The 27264-nt window shown below is 35.1% G+C and overlaps 1 protein-coding gene across 2 annotated transcripts in view; it reads left to right on the top strand.

The window, feature by feature from the left end:
• Nucleotides 1-27264, top strand: part of RNGTT (RNA guanylyltransferase and 5'-phosphatase) — a 308710-nt gene that overhangs the window by 5247 nt on the left and 276199 nt on the right. For both annotated transcript variants that reach the window (XM_087865314.1, XM_045807080.2), the window contains exons 2-6: nt 1942-2051; nt 5483-5586; nt 5677-5765; nt 19206-19281; nt 20584-20824. In XM_087865314.1, coding sequence (XP_087721440.1) covers nt 1942-2051; nt 5483-5586; nt 5677-5765; nt 19206-19281; nt 20584-20824 — 620 coding nt within the window. The remainder of the gene's footprint in view (nt 1-1941; nt 2052-5482; nt 5587-5676; nt 5766-19205; nt 19282-20583; nt 20825-27264) is intronic.

Here is a 27264-nt window from a genome sequence, read left to right as displayed (position 1 = left end):
GAGGAGCCAGTAAAGGAGATTGAGAAGTAGAGGTTAGAGGGGCACCTGGGTGGCTCAGTTATTAAGCATCTGCCTTCGGCTCAGGGCGTGATCCCAGACTCCTGGGATCGAGCCCTGCATCAGGCTCCTCCGCTAGAAGCCTGCTTCTTCCTCTCCCACTCACTCTGCTTGTGTTCCCTCTTTCGCTGGCTGTCTCTCTCTCTGTCAAATAAATAAATAAAAGCTTTAAAAAAAAAAAGAGAGAAGTAGAGGTTAGAGAAATAGGAAAACCAGGAGGATGTAGTGTCCTAAAAGCCAAATAAAAAAGTGATTCAAGAATTAAAAATTAAATTGAATTAAAAAGTGATCTTGAATTAAAAAATGGCCAGTTGTTTAAGAACTGAGATTGACCCTTGGATTTAGCAATGTGGAGGTGATTGGTGATCTTGAGTGATTTGGTACATAAAACATAAAACATTATGTATTTATTTAACAATTTTATTTATTTATCTGAGCGAGAGAGAGAAAGAGAGAGAGATCAGGAGCAGGGGGAGGGGTTGAGGGAGAAGCAGACTCCCTATTGAGGAGGGAGGCCGATGCGGGACTCGATCCTAAGACCCTGGGATCATGACCTGAGCTGAAGGCAGACACAACCGGCTGAACCACCCACACATCCAAAACATGAAACTTTAAAAAATTATGTTTTTATGAAATTTAGGTTAAAGTCTCTGGATAGATGTTAAGATTTCACTCATGTTATTTTAGGCAGATATTTATTCCTACTGATATTATTGTGTTTTAAGTTATAAGTCAGTTAAAATAGTTGATTTTAAAATTGATTATATAGGGTGACTCCTCCTATGCTTATATATGATTCAGGGGAAAAAAAGGCCAAAAAGGTTAGTTAGTCTTGTTGAAATTATGATCACTGATAGTTGTTTGAAGAATGATTTTGGTTAGCATGCTTCTCAGCATGATCCCTATCCTGGAATGCAGGATAAAGTGCATAAGATGAGAAAGTTCCAACCTCATAGTAAAGAAGTATAATTAGGAATTTCAAAGATTGATTTAATGCACTCCATTATCAGTTTTCTAGTATTATATCTTTGAAGGCTTTAAGGTAATAACTTTTTAATGTAGTAGTTTAAAACCTTAGTTTTTAAAAAACTGTTAGCCAATTAAAAAAATTTTTTTTATTTTTACTTAAAAATTTTTAATAAAGAAGTATTTTTAACATACGATATTATAGTAGTTTCAGGTGTACAACATAGTGATTCGACTGTTTTGTACGTTATACAGTGCTCATTACAATAAGTATAGTTACCATCTGTTACCGTACAATGTTATTACAATATTATTGACTCTATCCTATGCTGTACTTTTCATCTCTGTGACTTATTTATTTTATAACTGGAAGTTTGTACCTCTTAATCCTTTTTACCTATTTTGTCCATACCTGCACCCCAAACTTAAGAGTTTTTTTTGAAGTTTCATTCACTGGTAGTTTTTCTTTTGCTATTCTTTTTTTAAATACATATTTATTTATTTTAGAGAGAGAGAGAGTGTGAGCGTGCAGTTGGGGAGGAGCAGAAGGGGAGAGAGAAGGAGGGGGAAAGAATCTCAAGCAGACTCCTTGTTGAGCTTGGAGCCCCATATGGGCCACGATCCTAGAACCCTGAGATCATGACCTGAGCTGAAACCAAGAGTCGAATGCTGAACTGACTGACCCACCCTGGCGCCCCTTTCTTGTGCTATTATATTTGATTGTCAGTTTCTGGAATTTATGTTGTCCCTAAAAATTGTAAGGTGGTGCCTTTTAAAAATGTAGTTTAGATTGAGAATACATCATGAAAAGTTCCATTTAAAACGTTTTAAGAAAGTGATTTTGAGAATTGCTAGTTATAGTTTCAATCTGGAACATTTTCTTTAATGAAAATTGTTACTCATCTTAATGTTGTTTAGGAAGATTCTTACCTCTGAAGACAATGTTAGGACCAAGATATGATAGTCAAGTTGCTGAAGAAAATCGATTCCATCCCAGTATGCTCTCAAATTATCTAAAGAGTCTGAAGGTAAGAAACAAAACATTTTTGATATTGTTTTAGTATATTTTACCCCTCTCTTGTTCTTCAGGTGGCCTTAAAAAAAAACCAAACTTCTTATTTTGAAATAATTTATTGACCAAGAGGAAGTTGCAAAAATTGTACATAGAATTCTCTGAACCCTCCCCTCAGCTGTTTCCCAATGGTGAAATCTTATATAATTGTAGTACAATATCAAAGCAGGAAATTGACATTTGTACAGTACTCTTGAATTGATTACAGACCTTGTTTAGTTTTTACCAATTTTTATATGTGTTCATTTATGTGTATGTGTGTATAGTTCTCTGTAGTTTGATCCAATGTATAGATCCGTGGTATTAGTTACAGAACTGTTTCATCTCCACAGAGGAACTCCCTCATGCTACCCCTTTATAGTCAGACTCTACCCACCCGCATCCCTGTATACTGGCACCTGCTAATTCCATCTCTGTAATTTTGTCATTTTGAGAATGATATATAAATGGAATAAAACAGTATGTGGCCTTTCGGGATTGGCTTTTTTCACTAAGCATAATGCCCTCGAGGTCCATCCAAGTTGTTTGTTTATGTTTCCACAAGAAGTTTATTCCTTTTTATTGTTGAATAGTATTCACTTGTATAGATGTATCAGAGTTTATTTAATTCTTTTCCCATTGAATGCTTAAATAACAAATAAGGTTATGTGAACATTCATGAACAGTTTTCATTTTTCTGGGATAAATATTCGAGAGTATGATTGCTGTGTTTATAGCTAATTTTACAAGAAAGGGCCAAACTATTTTCCTAAGTGAAACTGTAATTTTTTTGGTATTATCCTGACATAATACTGATTAAATTAGCTTCCTAGGGCTGTTGTAACAAATTACCACAAACTGGATGACTTAAAACCAAAGACGTGTATTCTTTCTCAGTTCTGGAAACTGGAAGTTCTAAATCAAGGTGTTGGAAAGGTTGGTTCCTTTTGGAGGCTTGGAGGGAGACTCTTTTCCCTTCATTCTTTCCTGCTAGCGTCTGGTTAATGCCAGTGATCCTTGGCATTCCTTGGCTTGCAGTCTGTGGGTCATCTCTCTTGTTGTTAACATCTCCCTGTGTGTGTCTGTCCAAATTTCTGTCTTTTAAGGACACCCTAATCCAGTATGATCTCATCTTAACTTGATTATATTTGTAAAGACCCTATAGCCCTATTTCCAAATAAGGTCACATTCACAGGTACTAGGAGTTAGGACTTGAATGTATCTTTTTGGGGACTTAATTCAACTTGTTACACTACTGTTTGTACTCCTCTATTTTAGTTCATTCATCCAGTATTAATACTCATTATGTGCAAGGGTTTCTATCATGGGATAGAAAAACTGTCACTTAAATTTTGAAAACCTGTTATTCATCCCTTTTCTTAGTGTAGTTTTTTGAGTATTTACTTATATTTTTTGTAAATTTTTAGCTTTTATTTTCGTTATCAGTAGTGATACTGAAAGTCTTAGTTAACTTTTATAGAGCATTAAATATTTCCTCGTTGGTATGGTAAGAGTTTGGCTTAGAAGCCATATAGCCTGGCTTTGATTTCCAATTTGCGACTCACAGCTTTGTGGGCTAGTTACATAATCTCTTCCTGTTTCAGTTTCCTCATCTGTAAATAAAATCAGTGCTTATAAAGCATGTAGTATAGTGCTTGGTGCAGAGTTAGGCCTTTATTGAATCTCACAACAACTCCATGGGGTAGATACTATTATATCCTTACTTCATGAATGGGGACTATTATGAAAAATAAATATGTATATGTAATATATGTATGTATGTATGTGTATGCAGACAGATTCACATACAAACACATTATCCATATAGACACATTACACACACACACATACACACATATGTATATATGGGGCTCCAAGCAGTTAAGTTATATAGTACAGTTTCTCCGTTTCCTTGGCTAAAGTGTTCCTATGTGTGTGTGTATGTATGTATGTATTTATTTATTTGACTTTTATCTTTCTTTACTGATTAACTTAAGCCTGTTCTACAATTTTCTGCTGCCACAAAAAGTGTATTTAGAAAACTCCTATTTTCTTTCCCATCCCCACTTTTCATCCATTTCTTATTTTGGACCTGGATGCAAACAACATGGTTCTACTTCTAACTCACTGAGAAAGCTGTATTAATGACATCTAACTCTCTGTGTTTGACAGTACATGTTCTCTGAAGGAATTAAGATCACTGCAGAAGCTGTGTGGGAAGAGAAGTAGGCCTCGGGGTGGCAGATTGTAGAAAATGCCATCAAAAATACATTTTCTATAAGTGAGAGCTCACGTGATGGGTAGACCTATCTCATCCACACTTGAACTAAGGAATCTGGAGAAATCAGTGGAGCACATTATGGTGGCTAGTTAATGTTTTGGAAACACACAGTTTTGTTAGTTTTGTCAGTTTTGTTGTACGTGAAATATAAATGTCTTTGCCATTATTTCCCCTCTAACAGTGGAATGAAATCATTATGTAAACCAGTCTCCTTTAGGCACATCCAACACTAGATGCTCAATAAAAGTGATAACAATAAAAGAGAGAAAAATAACAATTTAAAAAGTGCAGATTGTTTCTCTTGTCATTCTTCCCAGAGAATACGTGCTTCAGAATGGGGTAGAGGATGTATGAATTAACTGTTCTTTTACGTGGCTCAGTTTGGGTATGCGTATCTTAGTGAGACTTTCTTACTAGTCTGAATGTGATTCTAGTTGTTAAAGATTTTTTGAACCACTTGGCTCCTGATCACAAGCCAATTACATCAGTTAATGCTCAACAGAAGAAATAGTGATTTTTTTGTTCCAGTGCAGGAAGAAAAACTGGCTAAGAGATGGGATTAAGTCTTTATGGCCATGCGTACTGTTCTTTATTGATTATTTAAGGGGTTTATAAGAGAATTTTGACTGTACGTACTTTTTACCTTATATAGTACTCACTTTAGAATTTAACTGCTTAGCATGTGTTGTAGAGATAGCAGCTTGGAATGCTGGGTTGATGTGTGGCTGGGGGTTGGGGTGTATTTCACATAGATGCTACTCTTGCTCTATCCTGTTGTCTGATAAATCATAGGTGGGGTGGTGGTTGCAGAAAACTGCATCCATGTTTGCTTTTTTAGGTAGACTTCTGTGATGTTGAAGTGGAGTAAGTTTTGCTTATGTTCTAGTTCTGTCATCAGTTTGAGGGTTAATTTATTTCATTTAGTGCCTTCTAAGTTCTAGTACCTTGAGTAAGACTTGAGTAAGAGATGCTTTTGTTATCAATAGTTCATTGGTAGAGTGAACATAAAATCTCCCTCAGTGTAGATGGGTGAACTGGAGTATTGCCATTTCATCAGTTTGTTTTGGAACAAATTCAGTTACTAGTAAATCTCTTTTCTCTTTTTCTTTTCTTTTTTTTTTTTTAAGGTTAAAATGGGCTTGTTAGTGGATTTGACAAATACTTCAAGGTTCTATGACAGAAATGACATAGAAAAAGAAGGAATCAAATATATAAAACTTCAGTGTAAAGGGTAAGTCACGTATTAAGATTCTTTAGTATTGAAACCTTTTGCTGAAATTTGCAATTTCTTCTTTAAAAAAAAATGTTTCCATATTACTAGCCATGGTGAGTGCCCTACAACTGAGAATACGGAGACATTCATTCGTCTGTGTGAGCGGTTTAATGAAAGAAACCCACCTGAACTTATAGGTATGTCTGGCTTTACTTTACCGCTGTTTAAATATTTTATTTTGTGTTTGTGTTTCCATTTTCTTTTTAGCAAGTGAGGTGATATGGAAGTTTTTTTTTTTTCTTTTCTTTTTTAAGTAATCACTAAGAAAAGTGATTAGAGTGATAAACTAACTTTTGTGAACTATGAAATGTATTTTTGTAATTTTTGTATTTTTTAAGATAAAGCCCTAATTCCCCCTCTTCAGGTATACTGCTGGGAAACTTTACCTTAAACACTACATATTTATTTTTTATAATTTTGCATTTTATACCATATGTATTGCGAAACTCTTTTCACTCAGTATTATGTTTTTGAGAGTGATCCATGGTGATCTGTGTAACTGTGGTTCATTTTTTGCTGCTGTATAGTATTCCACCACGAGTACCCTATAGTTTATCCATTCTCCTGTTGAGGGACAACTATTTCAGCAGATATTTATTGATTGCTACTCTTTGCAAGGTACAGGCTCTTGGAACACATCAGTGGAGAAAACAAAAAAAATCCCCGCTCTCCTGGAGCTTATATTTTAGGGTGGACTGGGAGCAGGGGGGGAAGGGATGTGGGAGGAAGGCAGGCAATAAACAATATACTAAACAAACAGTATACTAAGTATACTAAACAATATACTAAATGTACTCAATTGAAAAAGCCTGACAATTACTTAAAAAGACTTTTGGCTTGTTTTCAGTTTGTTTTTTTTCCTATTATGAATAGTGCTACTAGGACTGGTCATCTAGAATTTTTAAGGTTTGATTTTTAGCTTTGATTCTTTGTTCTTTCTGATATTTATATTGACATATGGTTTGAAATGAGGATCTAATTTAAATGTTTTCTTTATAAGCAACCATTTGTTTTAGCATAGCTTATTGAGTAGTTTTTTCTCCTGATAGCTAGAAGCCATAAATTAACTTCTTGTTTGTACTACTGTAAAGTTTTTCCATTTCATTTGCCTTTTAATTTTGGGGGTAATGTTTTAAAACTTTTTTGTTCTCAATATATTTTCTTCTGTGAGTTCTTGTTTTTAAAGTTTTAAGCATCTGATATTTTCCCTATTCAGAGAATTAACTGAAAAACTATTAGGAATAGTAAGAAAGTTCAGGGGATATATTTGAACACAGGTAAATAAGAAAACATCAGCAACTTTCTTGTAAATAAACAGTAAATAGAAAATAAAATTAGAAGATGGTCTTATTAATCTTATTAATAATACTAGTTAACATTAATGGAGCATTTCCTCTGTGTTAGTCACTCAGTAAACCATTTTACATTCATTATCTCATTTTGTTCTTACAACAATCCTCTTAACGTGGACTTTATTGCCACCCCCATTTTATGATGAGAAACTGAAGCTTGGAAAGGTTAAGTGACTTGCTCAGGGTCATTCACACAGCTAGTAATGGTTAGAGCTTAGATCATATCCTAAGCAATCTGAGTTGTAAGTTCGGACTTTAAGCCACTTCTCTTTTCTGTAACAAAAATATAAAATACCAAGGAATAAAGTTTATTAAGAAGTGTAGGAAGTCTTTATGAAGAAAATATACTTGGATATTAAAAAAGACTTGAAGAAAGGGGGGACATTTGTTTCCAAATTAATTTCAATTTTTAGTGTAATTCTAAGCAAAATCCCAATGAGACTTTGGAAGAATTACTATGAAGTTGATTTCTTTTATTTGTAAAATTTACTGCCTCTACATAATTAACATATATTGAGGACCGAAAAAAATTGTTTGGCAAATGAAACAGGCAATGTTATGAGTAAGAATATTTTGAAAAACAAAAATAATGAGGAGATTGTCCTTACCAGTTATTAAAGCATAAGGTATAGTAATGGAAACTACAGTAGTTTCCTGATGGATTAAATATTTTTAAAAGGACTCATAAGCATATGGGAGAAAATACAGGTCGATATTTATTTAATTCTGGGGTAGGGTAGGATATTTCAATTATATCACCAAAGGCAGAATTCATAAATATTTCTTTAGGAGTGTCCCTGGACTGCTTGCTTCAGAATGATCTGAGGATGCTTATTAGAAATGTTTTAGGGCCTCATCCTGGACCTATATAATAAAAAACTCTGGGGTAGAACCCTAGGAATTCAGTTTTTTCTTAAAAACAAGGGTCTTAGGTGACTTTTTATGAACACTTAAATTTGAGAGCTGCTGTCAAAAATTAAAATGTGTTCTCTGTTAGTGATAATAGTACCTGCTCCTATTAATGAGTGCTTATTCTTTGCTTGGGAGACATGTTGGGAAACTGTAAATGAATGAATGAAGAAATGAATGAGTATAATCCTCATAACAACTATGTAGTGTGTGGTGTTATCCCCATTTTACAGATAAGAAAACTAAGTTTCAGAGAAATTAAGTAGTGTGCCCATGGTCACACATCTAATCAGTGTTTAAGTCAGATTTTCAATCCGTTTTCTGACTTCAAAGTTCAGATCTCTAAGTTGTTGCTGCCGTGATTTCTAGATTAACTCGTGAGAATGAAAAAGAATTTCTGTACTATAAAACATAACAGAAACAGAGCAAAAGGATTATTTGACAAGTTTGGACAGATATTTGAAGCATATGACAGATAAAAAAATATATACAAAGAGGGATGCCTGGGTGGCTCAGTTGGTTGGCGTCCAACTCTTGATTTCAGCTCAGGTCCTGATCTCGGGGTTGTGAGATCGAGCCCTTCGTCTGGCTCAGTGCTCAGTGAGGAGTCTGCTTCTCTCTCTCCCTCTCCCTGCTTGCTCTCTCTGTCTTTCTTGAATCAGTCACTTAATGAAAACAAAAAAATATATGTACAAAAGAGATTTTATAATCCAACTGGCAAAATATGGAAAACAATGAAAATGCAACTTATAAAAAATAAAATACAAGTAGCCAAGAAACATGAAAAATTTTTTTAATTTTTTAACAAGAGATACAATTAAAATATAGTTGTTACTTCCCCCCATCAAATTGGCAAAGATTTAAAAAATTAGAATGTTAAGGATTGGATACATTGGGTGTACTCACACGTTGTTAATTAGAGTGTTAATTGGTACTACTTCTCTGGAGGGACAATTTGGTGATATTTTTCAAGGTCTTCATAAGTGTTTATATACTTTGACTTATCAAGACTACATCTAAGAACTCATTTTAAGAAAGTAGAGATGGACATAAAGATTTCTGTGAAAGGAATGTCATCAAAGCTTTATTTGTAATAAAAACTGGAAACAGCTTACATATCTGTTAAAGCAGGTCATTTATAGCATATGCAACTATTCTTTAACAGAAGAACAAGAACATGGGAATATATGCCATACAGTATTGTGATGTATATGTGCGTATATATTTACACATTCACAAGAATATATATAACAAGTACACATATACACACATATATTTAGGTGTGCAACCAGAAGATACACAGCCTAAAATAGCATTGCGGCCTTTATTTGAGTGACAACTGTTTTCTCATTTGAGAGAAATCATTGTAGGGGTAAATGCTAAATGTACTTGAAGAATTCAAAGGAGGGTAATAAGTCTTAGCATTCAGAAATAGATGTCGTGTTGTTAGAAAGATTAACAATACCAGGTTTAGGAAAAGAAGTTGACCCTTGTTATAAATTGTCCAGTTGTATTGTTGGAATTATTTTTATATAGTTGACATATTTAAATCAGTTGCAGTTGACATTTATTCTTAATGTCCAAATTGCTCCAACCTGGGGCAATGGGAGCCCCTTCAAGTTGTTTTCTGTATTCTTTGGTATCACGCATTGCTCTTTGATGGTTTCCTTGTTTCTGGCACATGATGTTTTCCAGACCTGGAATCAGTTATTTCTCTAAGGAGATTGGTTCCCTTTAGTGGTTCCTATTTAGAAAATAGTATTTAGAGATAACCTTGGTGTTAAGAGACCATTCCGTAATTAAACACATTAACATTTCTGCAGTTAAACATATGAATATTCATTTACACTAAGTGGGAAAAATAGCCTATAAATAAATGTTACATCAGTTCAGATCAGGTTTTGTCCTCAAATGATTTACCAAAAACCTTAATTTTTTTAGAACTTTTTTTTTGAAATTATAATTACAAATAAGAGCTTACGGAACTATAGTGCATTCGTTTGCATGTGCAGAAGTAACTGTCTTGAGAATAAGAATTTTGTGGATGGGAGAAATTTAAAAAAAATCTTTGTTAAAAGAGAAGCAGCTGATTTCTTGGTAAATGATAACTGGGTTTATAACTGATGCCTCTAATTACTTTAGGTGTTTCCAATTATGACTATTGTAACAGATTTGTGAATATGTATTTTCATGAGTAGCATATGTTATTTTGGTAAAAAACTTTTTTTTTGTTTAATAAAAATATTTAAGATAACTTGGCATATAATAAGTTCTTAATAATTGTTAGTTTCTTTTTTCTGTTCTTATCTTTGCTGCTCTTTTAGACCAGGGTGTTTCAACCTCACTATTGACAATTTGGGCTGGATAATTCTTTATTTTGGAGGGCTGTCCTGTGCTTTGTAGTATGTTTAACAGCATCCCTGGCTTCTACCCACTCGATGCTAGTAGCACGCCACCAGTTGAGACAATGAAAAAAGTCTCCTGACATTGCCAGATGTCCTCTGGGAAGAAGCACTGATTTAGACTGATCAGATAAGTTTTTTCGATCCTAAAAATTAATTTATCTGACTAGTGAGATAGAAAGGAAACCATGTATGTTGAAATCAGGCTTTATTTGAAAAGATAGGTTGCCACTAAGCTTTTATAAATCACCTCTTCCAAATTTATATATCCAGGATGTATGTTTCTATTGTTATAGCTCATCTTTCTCTCCTTTTGCTGGGGAGATTGCTTCTTCTCTCTTTCTCTCTTTGTTGAAAGATTTTATTTTTAAGTAATCTCTACGCCAACGTGGGGCTTGAACTTAAAACCGCAAGATCAAGAGTCGCATGCCCTACCTACTGAGCCAGCCAGGTGCTCCTGTTTCTTCTCAACTTGATTTTTAAAGAACTGTGGTTTCCCCTAATACGTATATTAGTGTTAATATTTTTTGACATGCTGTGTAAATTTATTGTATTAGCTTACCTAGAAAATGAAGACAAATTTTAATAAGAAGTTGACTTAAAATAGTTAATAGTGAGCCATCTTTAGATATAAACTCTGCTTTACTTGCCACTAGGTGGACCCATTCTCATAATGAACTAAGGAAAACTGAAAAATGTTCTTCCTTTTTTTAAACATTGAAGACCTATCATACTAAACTTGTAGTTAATGGAATTTTTTTTAAACAACAAATGTGTGATCTTCCATATTTTTCTGCAGAGATTTGCTTTGATGAAGGTTTTTATAACTATTATCTTACTTTAAAACTCCAGTCATCTGTTAATGTTTTGAAGTATAATAAGACTGAAACTTTATGTATTTGTAATAACAAGGAATATTAAAAAAACTGTGGTACTTCCTTAGTTTATATTTCATCACATGACTTGATCAGTGCATTAACAATTATTCTTACATTTTCTATTCATAAAAGTATCTTGCTAGGGTAAAAATTAGAATGCAAAACAGTAATGGTTTAGGTGAGAAACATATTTACAGTTAGAATATTTGTTGCTTAAATTGGTCTGAAATGTAGAGAAGAAGGAAAATATACATGGTAGGTTTAGGTTCATGTTGTGCAAAAAATTCTCTGCAGCTGACTTTGTAATTTTTGAGGCCTCTTTTCTTAAAAAGCAATGGAGATAATGGAATTTATAGTTTCATGATTATAGCCATTTATTTCTAAGGGGTATCTTTTTCTGTTCAAGGTTGATCTCTATTTTTTCTCTTCTTTAAGAACTTTATTTCAGTTGTATCCTTGTTATCAATTATTGTCAACCTCTGTGATTTAACCCAGGTCCTTCTCAGCCTGTAAACATATCTAAGTCTCATATTGAATGATACTCCCCCTGCCAAAAAAAAAAAAATCCCACACATTTCTTCTTGTTTTATATTTCCCTTTCCTCTTCCCAGCTGATTTTTTGAAAGATTGATACTTGAATTCACTTATCTCCATTCACTACATTGCAATCTGGAGTCCTCCCCATGCACTCTTAAACAAATAGTGACTTTCATTTCTAATTTTTCTGTGACATTTAAAAAGTTAAACTGTCATATCTTGAAACTTTCTCTTTTTTTTGTTGTACATGACTCCATGTTCTCTTTGTTTTCTTGACCTCATGGCAGTTTATTCTTAATCTTCTTTATAAATAATTTTCCTTCCTTACTTATTCTCAAAAGGTTGGTTTTCCTCAGATTTCATTATTAAGTTTGTTCTCTTATTTTACATGCCCAGTCTTAGTGATCTTATCTATACCACAGACCTCTTCCTTAGTTCACTGTGTGTTGATTATTTTTTAATCTGCAGGTCCAGCCACACCTCTCCGTGAAGCTCTTTGCTATTTTTTCCAAATACTTTTAAGTCCCAAAAGAGCCTTAAACTCATCATCACCAACTGTACTCATTACCTCGCCTATAAGACTGATGTAAACTCCTCTACTTCCTAAGCTAGTAAATGGTGCCGCTGCCCACTTAGTCACCCCATCAGAAACCAGAGACCCCTTTTATGTCTTTTCTCTCAGTGTTGACAGTCAGACCCCTCCGATTGGAGATTATGCCTTAAATGTCTCTTCAGTCTGCCTCCCCTCATTATCCCTATCACTATGACCCTTGTCACTCTGACCCTTAGCTCACACATTAATTACTGGGGTGGCTTCCTTACTGTGTTTCTTGCCTTCATTGTTGCTGCCTTTCTGCCTTCTGTCGAGCTGCCTTTGGAGCGGGCTATTTATTTTTTTAAACATTTATTTATTTATTTATTTTAGTAATCTCTACACCCAACGTGGGACTTGAACCCACTACCCTGAGATCAAGAGTTGCATGCTCTTCTGACTGAGCCAGCCATGTACCCCTGGAGTATTTTTTAAAAACATGATAATTTTATTGCCATGCTTAAAATTTTTTATTTTTAAATTTTATTTATTTATTTATTTATTTATTCTTAAAGATTTTATTTATTTGACAGAGAGAGAGACAGCCAGCGAGAGAGGGAACACAGGCAGGGGGAGTGGGAGAGGAAGAAGCAGGCTCCCAGCGGAGGAGCCTGATGTGGGGCTTGATCCCAGGACTCTGGGATCATGCCCTGAGCCGAAGGCCGACGCTTAACGACTGAGCCACCCAGGCGCCCCATGCTTAAAAATTTTTAATATCTCTCTATTGCCCTTATACTGTCTTTAGTATGGTACACAGGTTTCTTCAGGATATTGTCCTTTTCATTGCCTCCAACTGCATTTGGTATTACTTTCTTATTATACTCTATGCTGTAGCCATCTGATTAATTTATAGTTTGCCATATGTGGTGTTTTGATTCATACATATTTTTATTTGTGCAAATTACCCCTGTCTGTAGTTCCTTTGTATCCTTGTTAATTGGGTATTGTTCATTGACTAAGGTTTTTATTCTAAATATTAATGATTATTTATTTACTGTGAATGTAGAAATAGGTGATTTGGTTTAAGTTGATTGTGACTCTAAGATACTGGCTTTCAGTTTTTTTTTTTTTAAGTAGCAAAAATCTTTTTTGGAAATCTTACCCTGTTACGGAAATGAGATGAAAATGATACTTTTATTGGTATACCTTTAAAAATGTATCAAATAAAAATGTATCAAAGTTACATTTTTGATAGTCATTTGCTAAAAACAAGTATTTTGGAATGTGTTTTAAAAGCCAATTGCAGGGGCGCCTGGGTGGCGCAGTCGTTAAGCGTTGGCCTTCGGCTCAGGGTGTGATCCCGGTGTTCTGGGATCGAGCCCCACATCAGGCTCCTCCGCTAGGAGCCTGCTTCTTCCTCTCCCACTCCGCCTGCTTGTGTTCCCTCTCTCGCTGGCTGTCTCTGTCAAATAAATAAAATAAAATCTTAAAAAAAAAAACCCAAAAAAACCCCCCAAAAAAGCCAATTGCAGACTTATATCAGCATCTCAATTTAACGTCTAGATTTTTTCCTTTTTTAAAGATTTTATTTTATTTATTTATCTGAAAGAGAAAGACACAAGCAGGGAAAGGGACAGAGAGAGAGGGAGAAGCAAACTCCCTGCTGAGCAGGGAGCCCAAATGCGGGACTCGATCCCAGGACCCCGAGATCATGACCTGAGCCAAAGGGAGATGCTTAACTGACTGAGCCACCCACGTGCCCCTTACTTTATAATCTGGTTTTAAAAACAGTCAACCTTGTGATGAACTGCATTCATTTAAAATGCACAGTTTAATTATGTAGATAATCATGAAACGACAACCAAGGTTCAGAGCATTTGCAGTTTATGTCCCTTTCTGTCCATCTTCTCTTCAATCCTTAGTTGTAGATCGGGCAATCACTTTCTACTTTCTGTCACTATAGATTAATTTGCATTTTTTAGAAATTGTTTTATTGAAATATATTTGACATATGACATTGTGGAAATTTGAGATATAGAACATGTTAATTTGATATATTTATACATTGTAATATGATTGCCATTGTAGCAATAATTAACACCTCTATCATGTTACATGATTTCTCTTTTTAGTGTTTGGAATAATTAAATTGTAGCTTCTCAAGTTTGATGAGCATAATACAATAGTGTTGTCTATATTCACTATGCTGTGCATTAGATCTTCAGGTCTTATTTACTACTCATTGCAAATTTGTGCCCTTAAATAACTGTGTCCTGTAACAACCCCCCCCCCCCATTTCCTGGTAACCACCGTTTTACTCTTCTGATTTTTCGAGTCTGGGTTTTTTAGATTTCATGTATAAGTAATATCATATAGTACTTGTCTTTCACTGTCTGACTTATCTCCTTTATTTAGCATAATATGATCAAGGTCCATCTATGTTGTTACAAATGGAAGAATGTTCTTTCTCCTGGCTAAGTAAAGTTCCATTACACCCCCATACCCCCCCCCCCCCCCACACCTCATGTCTCCTATATTCATTCATCCACTGATGGTGCTTAGGTTGATTCCATATCTTGGCTATTGTCAGTAATGCTGCAATCAACATGGAAGTGCATATATCTCTTCAATATCCTATTTTCATTTCCTTTGGGTGTATACCCAGAAGTGGAATTGCTAAATCATATGGTAGATCTATTTTTAATTTTTTGAGGAACCTCCATAATGTTTTCCAAAGTGGTTCAACCAGTTTACATTCCCACCGACAGTGTACGAGAGTTCCCCTTTCATCACATCCTTGCCAGTACTTACCTCTTGTTTTCTTGATGATAACCATTTTAACAGGTGTGAGGTGGTACTGTGGTTTTGATATATATTTCCCTGATGATTAGTGATGTTAAGTATCTTTTAGTATACCTGTTGGCCATTTTGATGTCTTTAGAAAAATGTCTTTTGAGATCCTATGCCTATTTCTTAATTGGCTTGTTTTTTTTTTTTTTTAATTTTTTGGTATGCATTCTTTATATATTTTGGATATTAGTCCCTGGCCTGATGTATGGTTTGCAAAATTTTTCTCCCATTCTGTAGGTTGCCATTTCATTTGTTTATTTATTTGGGCAGAAGCTTTTTTTTTTTTTTTTATACTTTGGTTGTTACTATTTAATTTACTGTTATTTGCCAAGAACTTTTGGTGGAGAGGTCTTGCCAGGTTCTGTGATTCTTTTTTTTTTTTTTTTAATTAATGATTTTTTATTATATTATGTTAGTCACCATACAGTACATCCCCGGTTTCCGATGTAAAGCTCGATGATTCATTAGTTGCGTATAACACCCAGTGCACCATGCAATACATGCCCTCCTTACTACCCATCACCAGCCTATCCCATTCCCCCACCCCCCTCCCCTCTGAGGCCCTCAGTTTGTTTCTCATAGTCCATAGTCTCTCATGTTTCATTCCCCCTTCTGATTACCCCCCCCTTTCTTTATCCCTTTCTTCCCCTACCGATCTTCCTAGTTCTTATGTTCCATAGATGAGAGAAATCATATAATAGTTGTCTTTCTCTGCTTGACTTATTTCACTTAGCATTATCTCCTCCAGTGCCGTCCATGTTGCAGCAAATGTTGAGAATTCGTTCTTTCTGATAGCTGAATAATATTCCATTGTATATATGGACCACAACTTCTTAATCCAGTCATCTGTTGAAGGGCATCTCGGCTCCTTCCACGATTTAGCTATTGTGGACAATGCTGCTGTGAACATTGGGGTGCATATGGCCCTTCTCTTCACTATGTCTGTATCTTTGGGGTAAACACCCAGTAGTGCAATGGCTGGGTCATAGGGTAGCTCAATTTTTAACTTTTTAAGGGACCTCCACACTGTTTTCCAGAGTGGCTGTACCAACTTGCATTCCCACCAACAATGTAGGAGGGATCCCCTTTCTCCACATCCTCTCCAACAATTGTTGTTTCTTGCCTTGTCTATTTTTGCCATTCTCACTGGCGTAAGGTGGTATCTCAGTGTGGTTTTAATTTGAATTTCCCTGATGGCTAATGATTTTGAACATTTTTTCATGTGTCTGTTAGCCATTTGTATGTCTTCATTGGAAAAGTGTCTGTTCATATCTTCTGGGCAGAAGCTTTTAAGTTTAATGTAGTTTCATTTGTTGATGTTTGCTTTGGTTGTTTGTGCTTTTGGTGTCATATCCAAAAAATCATTGGCAAGATCAGTGTCAAATAGTTTTTTCCCTTACATCTTTTTCTGGGGTTTTATGGTATTGGGTCTTACGTTTAAGTCTTTGATCCATTTTGTGTTAATTTTTATGAATAGTGTAAGATAGGGGTCCAGGTTTATTGTTCTGCATGAACACCATTTGTTGGTGAGACTGTCATTCCCCATTGAGTGTTCTGGGTTCCCTTCTTGAATATTAGTTGACCGTATATGCAGGAGTTTAATTCTGGGTTCCCTAATCCTATTCCATTCTTTCCCTGTATGTCTGTCTTTATGTCAGTACCATACTGCTTTTAATCACTACAGTTTTGTGGTATAATTTGAAATCAGGAAGTGTGATACCTCCAGTTTTGTTATTTTTCCTCAAGATTGCTTTGGCTATTCAGGGTCTTTCATGGTTCCATACAAATTTTTGCATATTATAGACTTTATGTAAATAAAATTTATATATGTGGACTTTTTTTTTGGTTTTTGTTTTCTGCTTCTTTCACACAGGTTTTGAAATCATCGTCATTGTATTTATTAGTAATTCATTCATTTTTATGGCTGAGTAGTAGTTATTGAATGGATATAACACGTGTATATCCCTTCACCTGATAACTGACATTTGGGGTGTTTGCAGTTTTTGGCCATTATAAATGAAGTTGCTATGGACATTAATCTTTATGTATATCTTTGCACACATATTCTTATTTTTCTTGGGTAAATAACTAGGATTAGAATGTCTGGGTCATTTGATGTAGGTGTATGTTTAACTTTTTAAGAAATTGCCAAACTGTTTTCCAAAGTGATTGTGTTATTTTGTATTTCTGCCAGCAGTATCTGAGGGTTTCAGTTCTTCTACATACTCACTTACATTTGATATTGTCACTCTTTTTGATTTTAGCTATTTTAATTAGTATATAGGGGATTTTAGTTTGCATTTTCATGATAATGATGTCAACTGCCTTTTCATGTACTTCTTGACCCTTTACACGTATTCGTTTGTAAAGTGTCTTTTTAAATCTTTGGCCCAGTTTTAAAAATATTAGGGTGTTTGTTTTATTATTGAGTTGTAAGAGTTCTTTATATATTCTGGATAGAAGTCCTTTATCAGATATACATAATGAGAGTATATTCTGTGGCTAGTGTTATATTTTTCTTTCTTTTTTCTTTTTAGAGGAAGAGAGAGCGGGGGAGGGGGAGAGGGAGAGGGAGAGAGAGAATCTTAAGCAGGCTCCATGCCCAGCATGCAGTCCGATGTGGGGCTCAATTTCAGGACCCTGAGATCATGCCCTGAGCCAAAATTGAGAGTTGGGATACTTAACTGACTGAGCCACCCAGGTGTCCCCTGGTGTATTTATTTTCTTAATGACATCTTTCAAAGAGCAAGCATATACCATTGTGAAGTAGCCCAGTTTATCAATATTTCCTTTTATTTTATGTTTTATCTAAGAAGTCTTTTCGTACACTAAGGTTGCAAAGATTTTCTCCCATATTGTCTTCTAGAAGTTTTGTAATTCTAACTTTTAGTTTATGTATATATTTGATTTTGGTTGCCTTCTATTAGGATGCTTCATATACAAAGAGAAGAGTAGTTTGTTAAGATATAGTCTTAAATGGCAGGATATCTTTCCATTAAAGAGGTAATAGGAAAAGCTTCATTTCGAGTTTTGCAAGAGAGTGACTTAAGTAATGTTGTCATGTTAGTAATGTCAACCAAACTGTTTTAATTACTTTTTCAAAGTAGTTGAAATGATTAAAAATGCAGTCATTTTGGAATTTATGAAGCTCATTTGCAGCTTTTCAAAAATATAGAGATAGGACCACACTAATCTTGCATATGTACTGAATTTCTCAGGTTTTTCTCCTGAAAGTTTATTTTACTTTTTAAAAAAGATTTATTTATTTATTTGAGAGACAGAGAGAGAGGTGGGAGGGGCCGAGGGAGAGAAAGTCTTAGGCAACCTCCATGCATAGCACAGAGCTGGATGTGGAGCTTGATCTCAGGACCATGAGATTGTGATCTGAGCCGAAACCAAGAGTCCGATGCTTAACTGACTGCGCCATCCAGGTGCCCCCTGAAAGTTTATTTTAAATATTATAAGTTAATGTAAAGATATTGTCAGTTGGTTTCTAAGAGAACTCCATAGTAGTTTTGTTTTTATTGTACTGTATTACCGTCAGTTATTTTCTAGATCCAATCAAGTGTTGTGTGTGTGTGTGTCCATCTTTTAGAGTTGTGTGTTTGATAAAAATACCTTCTTATTTAAAGTGCTTGAATTCCTTTTCTTTTCTTTTCTTTTTTTTTTTTTTTAAGATTTACTTAGTTATTTGAGAGAGAGAGAGTGTGCACAGAGGGAGAGGGAGAAGCAGATTCCCCACTGAGCAGGGAGTGCAATGTGGGGATCAGTCCCAGGACCCTAGGATCATGACTTGAGCCAAAGGGACACGCTTAACTGATTGAGCCACCTAGGTACCCCTAAAATGCTTGGAATCCTTTAGTTTTAAGAGATATCTTTAGACCTTAGAGGTGATTTGTAATCAGTATATACTAAACTTCTTGCTAGTGAGATAAATTAGATTTTAAGAACTTAAACTGACAGTTACTGATAGTTACAAGAGAGGGCCAAGTTTTTAAAAATGTGGTTTTTTAAATAAAATCATTAAAATGTTTTGATTGAAGGTTGGAATTTTAAAGTGAAATGTGGCTTCTGAAGTGATATATTAATTTTAAACCAAAGCTACTTTATTTTCTAGGTGTTCATTGTACCCATGGTTTCAATCGCACTGGTTTCCTCATATGTGCCTTTTTGGTGGAGAAAATGGATTGGAGGTATTTGTTTCTTGTTATAATGGAAGAAGATTAGTAATTGATAAAGAATTTTATTGATTTTTTTAGTTTTAGTTTTTTATATTGCCAAATTTTTGGTGAAGTCCTGATTAGTAGTATTTAAAGTGCTTTTCATTTTAGACTTGATTAATCTTAGAATATCATTTATTACCTGGTGTTTTGTACTAACTAGCACTTCAGTTGAATGTTTATGGATTTTTATATACTATGTATTTTCTTTTCCAGATTTTGTTCACATATTCCAGAATTATCAGAGACAAGTTTACTCAATTTTTATTTTTCACCTTTGGAAGTTACTTTTGTTGTTATTGTTCTTTTTTCTTTTTCTTTTTTTTCTTTTTGTAAGTAAGCTAGCTCATGCCCAACATGGGGCTTGAACTTCTGACCCTGAGGTTGAGTTGCATGCTCTACTGACTAAACCAGGCAGATGCCCCTTGTTCTTTTCATTTTTAATAATACCTTTTTAAAAATAGCTGTTGAATATTAGGAAAAACTTTTAATGGTATATGGAGGAGGTATTTTTGGGACAGTTACTCTCTATGAACCAATCAAGCAAGCATGTCTTAATTGAAGTGCCTTTTTAGATCCTGAGAGATTAGAACCTTTGTGGCCTCACATTCCTGAGTGAATGGCATATTACTACCTGAATTTTCTTGTTTACTGATTGAGGATCATTATTTTTTTTATAAAGCCTTTCACACAGTAGGTCCTTCTCTAAATATAATCAGCTGAAGTACGCATATGATTGTGTATTTCCCTGGTTCACACATCCTCTGGTTCTCTACTGCATGCTCTTCTAGCTCTGCCTTTCTGGCCTTTGAGCTGCTTTTGATAGTGACCCCAGACTCCTGTGTCAGCCTGTGCTTTAGCCTCTCTCTGATGACCTTTGCTCTTATTACCGGGTCTGTTGAAAGTTCTTAAAAGCTAGCATGCTTTTATTTTTATTCATACTGCTATTCACATTTCTTTGATTTCCCTTAGAGTGAGATCTCAACCTTCAAGGTTTTATTTAAATTTTTCACAGACTTTCCCAGGTCTCTTCTGTACAGTCATTGCAGCTTACCTCTAGGGTTTAGGGATTATTAATGTACCTTATATTAAAGCTGTTTCAGAAGGAATTTGTCCTTTAATAGATTGAATGCCTTGGGCATGGGGAATATGATTTGTCCATTTTATAAACCTATATTATACTTCATTTGGTGCCTGAAGTAGAATGAGTGAGTTTTGATAAATCTGCATAAATTAAGAGTAGTGAGGAAATTCCATGGTGTTTGTTTTCCATAGTATTGAAGCAGCAGTTGCTACTTTTGCTCAAGCCAGACCACCAGGAATTTATAAGGGTGATTATTTGAAAGAACTTTTTCGTCGCTATGGTGATATAGAGGAAGCACCACCCCCACCTCTGTTGCCAGATTGGTGTTTTGAGGATGATGAAGATGAAGATGAGGATGAGGATGGAAAAAAGGAATCAGAACCTGGGTCAAGTGCCTCCTTTGGCAAAAGGCGAAAAGAACGGTTAAAACTGGTAATGTTTAAAAATATTATAGTCTTTACTTATTTCTTCTGCAAGCTTATTGAAATTTATGTGTTTGTTTTGCTAGATTCTAAAGTTATTTCATTCTGGCTGTTTCTAAAGATTCTTGATAGCCATGAGTCTGCCTTTTCTGTGGGAAAAGCTTGTTAATAAGTTTATTTTGTTTTTGATTCTTAGGTAAACCAAAGAACTCTTACATATTAGATTGAGAACATATTATTTTTTGCAAAGTATTGGGAGATTCCAACTACATAGTGAAATTTTTACTGATGTTTTACAAAATTGTCACATAGTTAAAATAACTTTACATATAAATTCTGCTCCTTCCCATGGTTGGTATTTTCATGTTTTCTGTAAAATTGAACTGAGAAGATTCTTCTATGGACAACTCCCATTATAAAAGTCCTAACAATAGGAATTCTCTTCTTGGGAAGACAGGAGAGATGCTGAGAAGAAAAGTACTGATGGTACTTGTACATACACAAATATGTGGGATAGGCCAAAGGGAAAAGTTAGGGAAAGTGTGGAGATTATTAAATGTTAATGAAGTTAATTATTAAGGAATGTGGGATATCATAGCTGAGCAGTAAAGATTACAGTGATTCATAGGCAAGGAAGAAAATGCCTTGATTTTATGTAAATCAAGTGATACAGTCATTTGGACTTTCTAAAAAAAGTCCTTTGCTTGAAAAACATTATTTTAATATGTATTTGCAAATTTCAAATTTAAGACTTGAGGCCACTGAAAAATGTTAATTGCTTCGAAACATAGAAATAATTAAAAAAAAAACTTATTCTTAGTCTAACTCATTGATTACTGAATCACATACCTAGAAAAATAAGAATCACATTCTAAGGAAAGGCTAATAGGATAATATAACATAGCATAGATGACTACTTTCTTATAGTATCATTTTTGTAAGGAAATTCAACTCTATTTTTTAAGAATAACATTAACCATGAGCATATGCTAATGTGTTTTTGCATTACAGTATAGTATTTGAATGTGTAAAAGAGTTTAAAGCAAAGAGTTACTATTTTGCAAAATGTGCTAAAAGTTTGCCGGTTTTTTTTCCCCCTGCAGAAAAGGTCTTAAAAATGACATTTATTTTATAATATCAAGTACCATTAAATCTCTGTAGTTGCAGATGAGCTTCAGCAGCATTGAGAGAAACACAGCCAAGATGGGCATGTTTCTTTAGGGAAAATAAAGGACGTTTAAAATAAAATCCCCAATCTAGTTTCTTCAATTTTGTTTTGTCAGTTACTAAGAGGAGTGTTTTAAAAATTTCCCACTATGGGGGCACCTGGGTGGCTTAGCTGTTAAGCGTCTGCCTTTGGCTCAGGTCATGATCCCAGGGTCCTGGGATCGAGCCCTACATCGGGCTCCCTGCTTGGCAGGAAGCCTGCTTCTCCCTCTCATGCTCCCCTTGCTTGTGTTCCCTCTCCTGCTGTCTCTCTCTGTCAAATAAATAAATAAATAAATAAATAAATAAAATCTTTAAAAAAAAAATTTCCCACAATGGGGGCACCTGGGTTACTCAGTTAAATGTTCAATTCTTGATTTTGGCTCAGGTCATGATCTCAGGGTTGTGAGATAGAGTCCCTCTTTGGTCTCCATGCTGGGCATGGGGCCTGCTTGGTATTCTCTCCCTCCCTGTCCCCCTCCCCCTCCCCCTCCAAAAATATTCCCCAAAATGATTGTGGATCTATTTCTCCTTCCAGTTCTGTCAAGTTTTGCTTTATGTATTTTAAGGTGATAGTATTTAGTTTATATAAATATGTGTAAAGGATTATTACATCTTAACTGTGTCTTCACTTTTAGCATTAAAAATATCTAATGTTAGTATGATTGATTGCCCAAACATTCTTTTGGATAGTGTTAGTATGGGTTATCTTTTTTCTGTCCTTTTGCTTTCAGACTATTTATCCTTTATTTAAGGTACGTCTCTTATAGGCATTGCATTGTTAGGTTTTGTTTATCCAGTGAATAATTTTTGCCTTGTTGGAGTATTTGGTCCATGAACATTTATTTTACTGATGTAATTATATTTAAAACTTATGGTCTTACTTCACCTCTCCCCATCCCCATCCGCCGCCTCATATATTCTTTTTATCTTCCTTTCTTGCCTTCTTTATGCTTAATTGTTTCTGTATCACCCCAAGCCATTGCTTGTTAGTTATACATTCTTTTACTATTCTGTTAGTGGTTATCCAAGATTTCAGTATGTATCTTTGACTTGTTAAAGTCTGGTATATATTAGTACTTTTGCCACTTTTTTAAACAGTGCAAGAATCTTAGGACCTTTCGTTGTATTTACCTCTCCCTGCCTTTTTGTTATTGTCTATCATAATTCTACAAGTATTTTATTTTATTTTATTTTATTTTTTTTAAAAGATTTTATTTATTTATTCGACAGAGATAGAGACAGCCAGCGAGAGAGGGCACACAAGCAGGGGGAGTGGGAGAGGAAGAAGGCGGGCTCTCAGCAGAGGAGCCTGATGTGGGGCTCGATCCCATAACGCTGGGATCACGCCCTGAGCCGAAGGCAGACGCTTAACTGCTGTGCCACCCAGGCGCCCCTCTACAAGTATTTTAAACCCCATAACGTGTCATCATCATCATCATCATTTTATACACCAAATATTCATTAGACAAACCCACATGTTTATCTTTTCTGGTGCTCTTCTTTCTTTCATGTATTTTTGTGGTTCCATTTGGATAGTTTTTTTTCTAACCAAAGAGTTCTCTTTAGTATTTTCTTTATTGTGGGTCTGCTGTAACACATTCTCTCAGTATTTTTGTAAAAAATGTCTTTTTCTTGCCATCATTTTGAAGAATGTTCTGGGTATAGAATTTTGGGTTGGCACTTTGAAGATATCATTCCATAATCCATTTCTATTAAGAAGTTGCTTCTTTGAAGCTAATTTCTTGTTGTTTTTGATTTTCAAAAATTTTACTATCATGTTTCTACTTGGAGTTTTCTTTGTGTTTATTCTGCTATTTATAGTGATTCTTGAATCTATGGATGGATTTGTTGTTAGTTTTAGAAAATTCTCAGCCATTATCTCTTCAAATACTGGTTCACATGCATTCTTTTTCTCTTCTGGGATTCACCTAATAGACTTTTTTCCTCCCTTCTCCTAGTGTCTCTTATGTTCTTTTCTATATTTTCTACCCTTTTTTTTTTCATTTTTCAATGTGGATCTTTTCTTCTTAACCTGTCTTCCAGTTTACTAATCCCACTTTAGCTTTGTCTAAGCTGCTGTTAAATTTATCCATTAAGTATATAATTTCAGTTATTTCACTTTTGGAATTTTCATTTGAGTTTTAAAATAGTTTTTAGTTCTTTGTTAGAATTCTTCACCTTGTCATTTAGATTTTTAAATTTATTAATCCCATTTATTTTAAAGCTTGGGTCAGATAACTAATGGATGTGAATCTCTTCTGGATCTTTAGTTTTTCTTCTCGTGTCCTTTTGATTTCTAGTCAGTTGTTTCTTTTTTGGCATACTTGCGTATTTCTGCTTATTAGACATTATGTATGAAAAATTGTGGAAATAATTTGAGACTCTGCATCATGTTTTCTTCCTTCAGAGAACATTTACTTTTGTTCCTATGTAGGGTTAAGAGTAGGACATCTTAACTCAGTCAAGGATTGAATTGTTCAGAAACCAGTCTTCAGTTTTGGGGGGCTGGTCTCTTTTTGGTTCAACTTAATTCCTAGAGAGTGTAGCCCTTTGGGGATCCTAACTGAAAGCCTGGAGAAATAAATAGGACCCTTCCTCCTTAGTGGCTTGAAACTCCAGTTTTTGTTTACCCATTCCTGTGATATTGCTGAAAGCTGTGTTCAGCCCTTTTAGCCTCTTACCTGCCGTTTTGTAAACAGTGCCTGTAGACAAATCTGTACCAGATGTGCAGCTCACCTCTCTGGGTTCCTTTCCTTCTGAGTTCTTGGCCCTTCAAGCCTTTACTACCTTTCTACTTCTCAAATAGGTGCTTTTAACATTTTGTCTAGCTTTTTCTCATGGCTGCAGAATTGATCTCAGTAAGCTAGCCTGCCATTGCCAAAAGGAGAAATCTTTCCTTCTCGTGTTTTGGAGAAAGCAGGTAGGTTTGATTTCAAAGTGGTTAGGTCGTTTTTTCCTCTTTTCAAATCATAACTCGTAAATTCTAAAATTGTTAAATATATTTTTTACTTAAAAGTAGTATACTTAAAGAAAATTTGAAAATAAAAGAAACTGCTTAAAATTCTTCAACTTTTGTGTTACTACTGGCATTTTGTCATCATGGAAGAATTTCTTCCCATTTACTTATCTAATTTAAAAGTGTACACATGACATAAAGATCAGTTTTCTTTATAAAATAAAAATACAAACATCTAGAAGTATATAGAGTAAAAAGTGAAGGTCTTTTCATTCCCACTGCAACTGCTCTCTACTTTTTGGTAGTTCTTCTAGATACTTATTTTTCTATGCATTTACATATGTATGTTCAATTTTGACCTTACTTCTCCACTCCTTTTTAATGTAGATGTATTTTTCTGCAGCTTCCCCCTCCCCTTTTTTAACATGGGTATCTTTTCTTAGTATATTTTTAACTACTTCATTCTTTTTAGGTAATTCCGGAAGAGACACTTTATATAAAGCAAACAAAATATTTCTTTGCAAGAGGAGAGAAGATATCAATCCATACAATAGTGACAGACTATTATGAAAAAGAACCAATTAGAGATCTTGGAAATGATAATAAAAAAATCCAGCAACCCAGTTAGGTGGGTTGGATAATAGAATGAAGTTAGCCATAGAGGAAATTATCAAGCTGGAAGATTTAGCTAGGAAATGCTTCCTGGATGCAGCACAAAAGGACAAAGAAATTTGAAAAATAGTTTAGACTTAGGTAGTGATTTATATGAATGACTTAACAGTAATTTAAATGTCACAGAGGGGACACGTACAAGGATTATATTTTCTGTAATGCAGTAGGGCCAGGTTAGATTAGTGATTTTAAGAAGCTAATGGGAGATGAGAAAATGGCAGAATTGGGGGCTCTCACTACCACCCCTGCTTTTGGAGATTCACTAGGACTCAGCATATAGTTGTACTCACAGCCAAGATTTATTACAGTGTTGTACTAAAGATATACAACTGGATCACAAGGGAAAAAAGACAAGTGGAGTCTGGTGGATTCTGTATGTAGGCTTTCTTATGCTCTCTTCTTCCGATGAGGGGTTATACAGAGCTCACTATCTCAGCAGCAGTGAAGATACAGCAGCATGTGTGATGTTCCTGCCTAGGGAAGCTCATTAGAGTCTTAGTGCCCAGGTTTTTACTGAAGGCTGGTCACGTAGGCAGCCTCTGCATAGTGTATACCAAAATTTTCCAGATCCCAGAAGGAAGGCATTTGTTCAGCATAAGCTTTATTGTTTGTACGAATAGTCTAGGCATGGTGAATCACCTTTATCAGTTGACTAAGCATTCTAAGAATCTTGTTCCCAGATGCCAGTCAGGGCCAACCTTGTACACAGTCCTGCTATGTTAACTTTTTTCTGCACGCTAGTACCGAATGTTCATTCAAGTAGTTTAGTTATGATGAAAAAGGGAGAGTGAGGTTAATTGCTTGATGCATATATAGTCAGAAAAGGCTTTTTGGTATGGAATGAACTCCAGAATATTTATTGCTTGTGGATAAGTGGCTAGTAGAATCAGTGACCTTGGAAATAAAGGTTGGGGAATAAATGATACAGCGATGTCTGAGGAAGTGAAAGGGAATGGAGTTCAAAAGCAGATGGAGAAATGGGTCTTCAGTAAGTGTAGGGCAACCTCATCCATTGCACTGAGATTGTGATTTTTTCCTCAGTGAATTTCAGCTGCATATGTGTGGGAGTAGAGAAGACGAATGGTAGGTTGATACAAGGTTGGGTATACTTAGTATGGCTGTGATGGAAGGACAAAAGATTGAGGAGTTCTGTGGATATCAGGCAAAGAATAATTGAAGTAATCAGCCATAGAGTCTAGGCTGAATAGGAAGTAAGGTCAGGATGGGGGCTGTTAGCCTGTGAAAAAAGAGGGGTGAAGGGATTGTTAGAGCATAGTTAGGGTAAAAGAGTTAAGCTGTTTAATCAAAGAGGTCAAAGAGTGGTATGTTGGCTTTTGAGTATTGTGGTTCCTCAATCAGCGTGAGTTGAATTGATGAATCAAAAGGTAGAGCAGCGTAAAGTGTTGATGGTATGGCCATGTGGCAGGTTGTACAAGTTAAGCAAAGGTGATGGTTGTTGAAAATGAAATTACTGAACTGTGAAGCGTAAGTCATTTGATGTATCAGATTACCTGGTGGATGTTGATGTTACCAGTGTAGTGATAGAAGTTAGCACAGTGAGAAATACTGTTCTAGATGGATGTGGGGCAATGACCAGAGGTCAGTACACGAAG

The sequence above is a fragment of the Ursus americanus genome, chromosome 11 (genome assembly GCF_024610735.1).
Source record: "Ursus americanus isolate L20-20 chromosome 11, mUrsAme1.1.p, whole genome shotgun sequence".
NCBI lineage: Eukaryota > Metazoa > Chordata > Mammalia > Carnivora > Ursidae > Ursus > Ursus americanus.
This window is presented reverse-complemented; position numbering and strand designations above follow the sequence as displayed.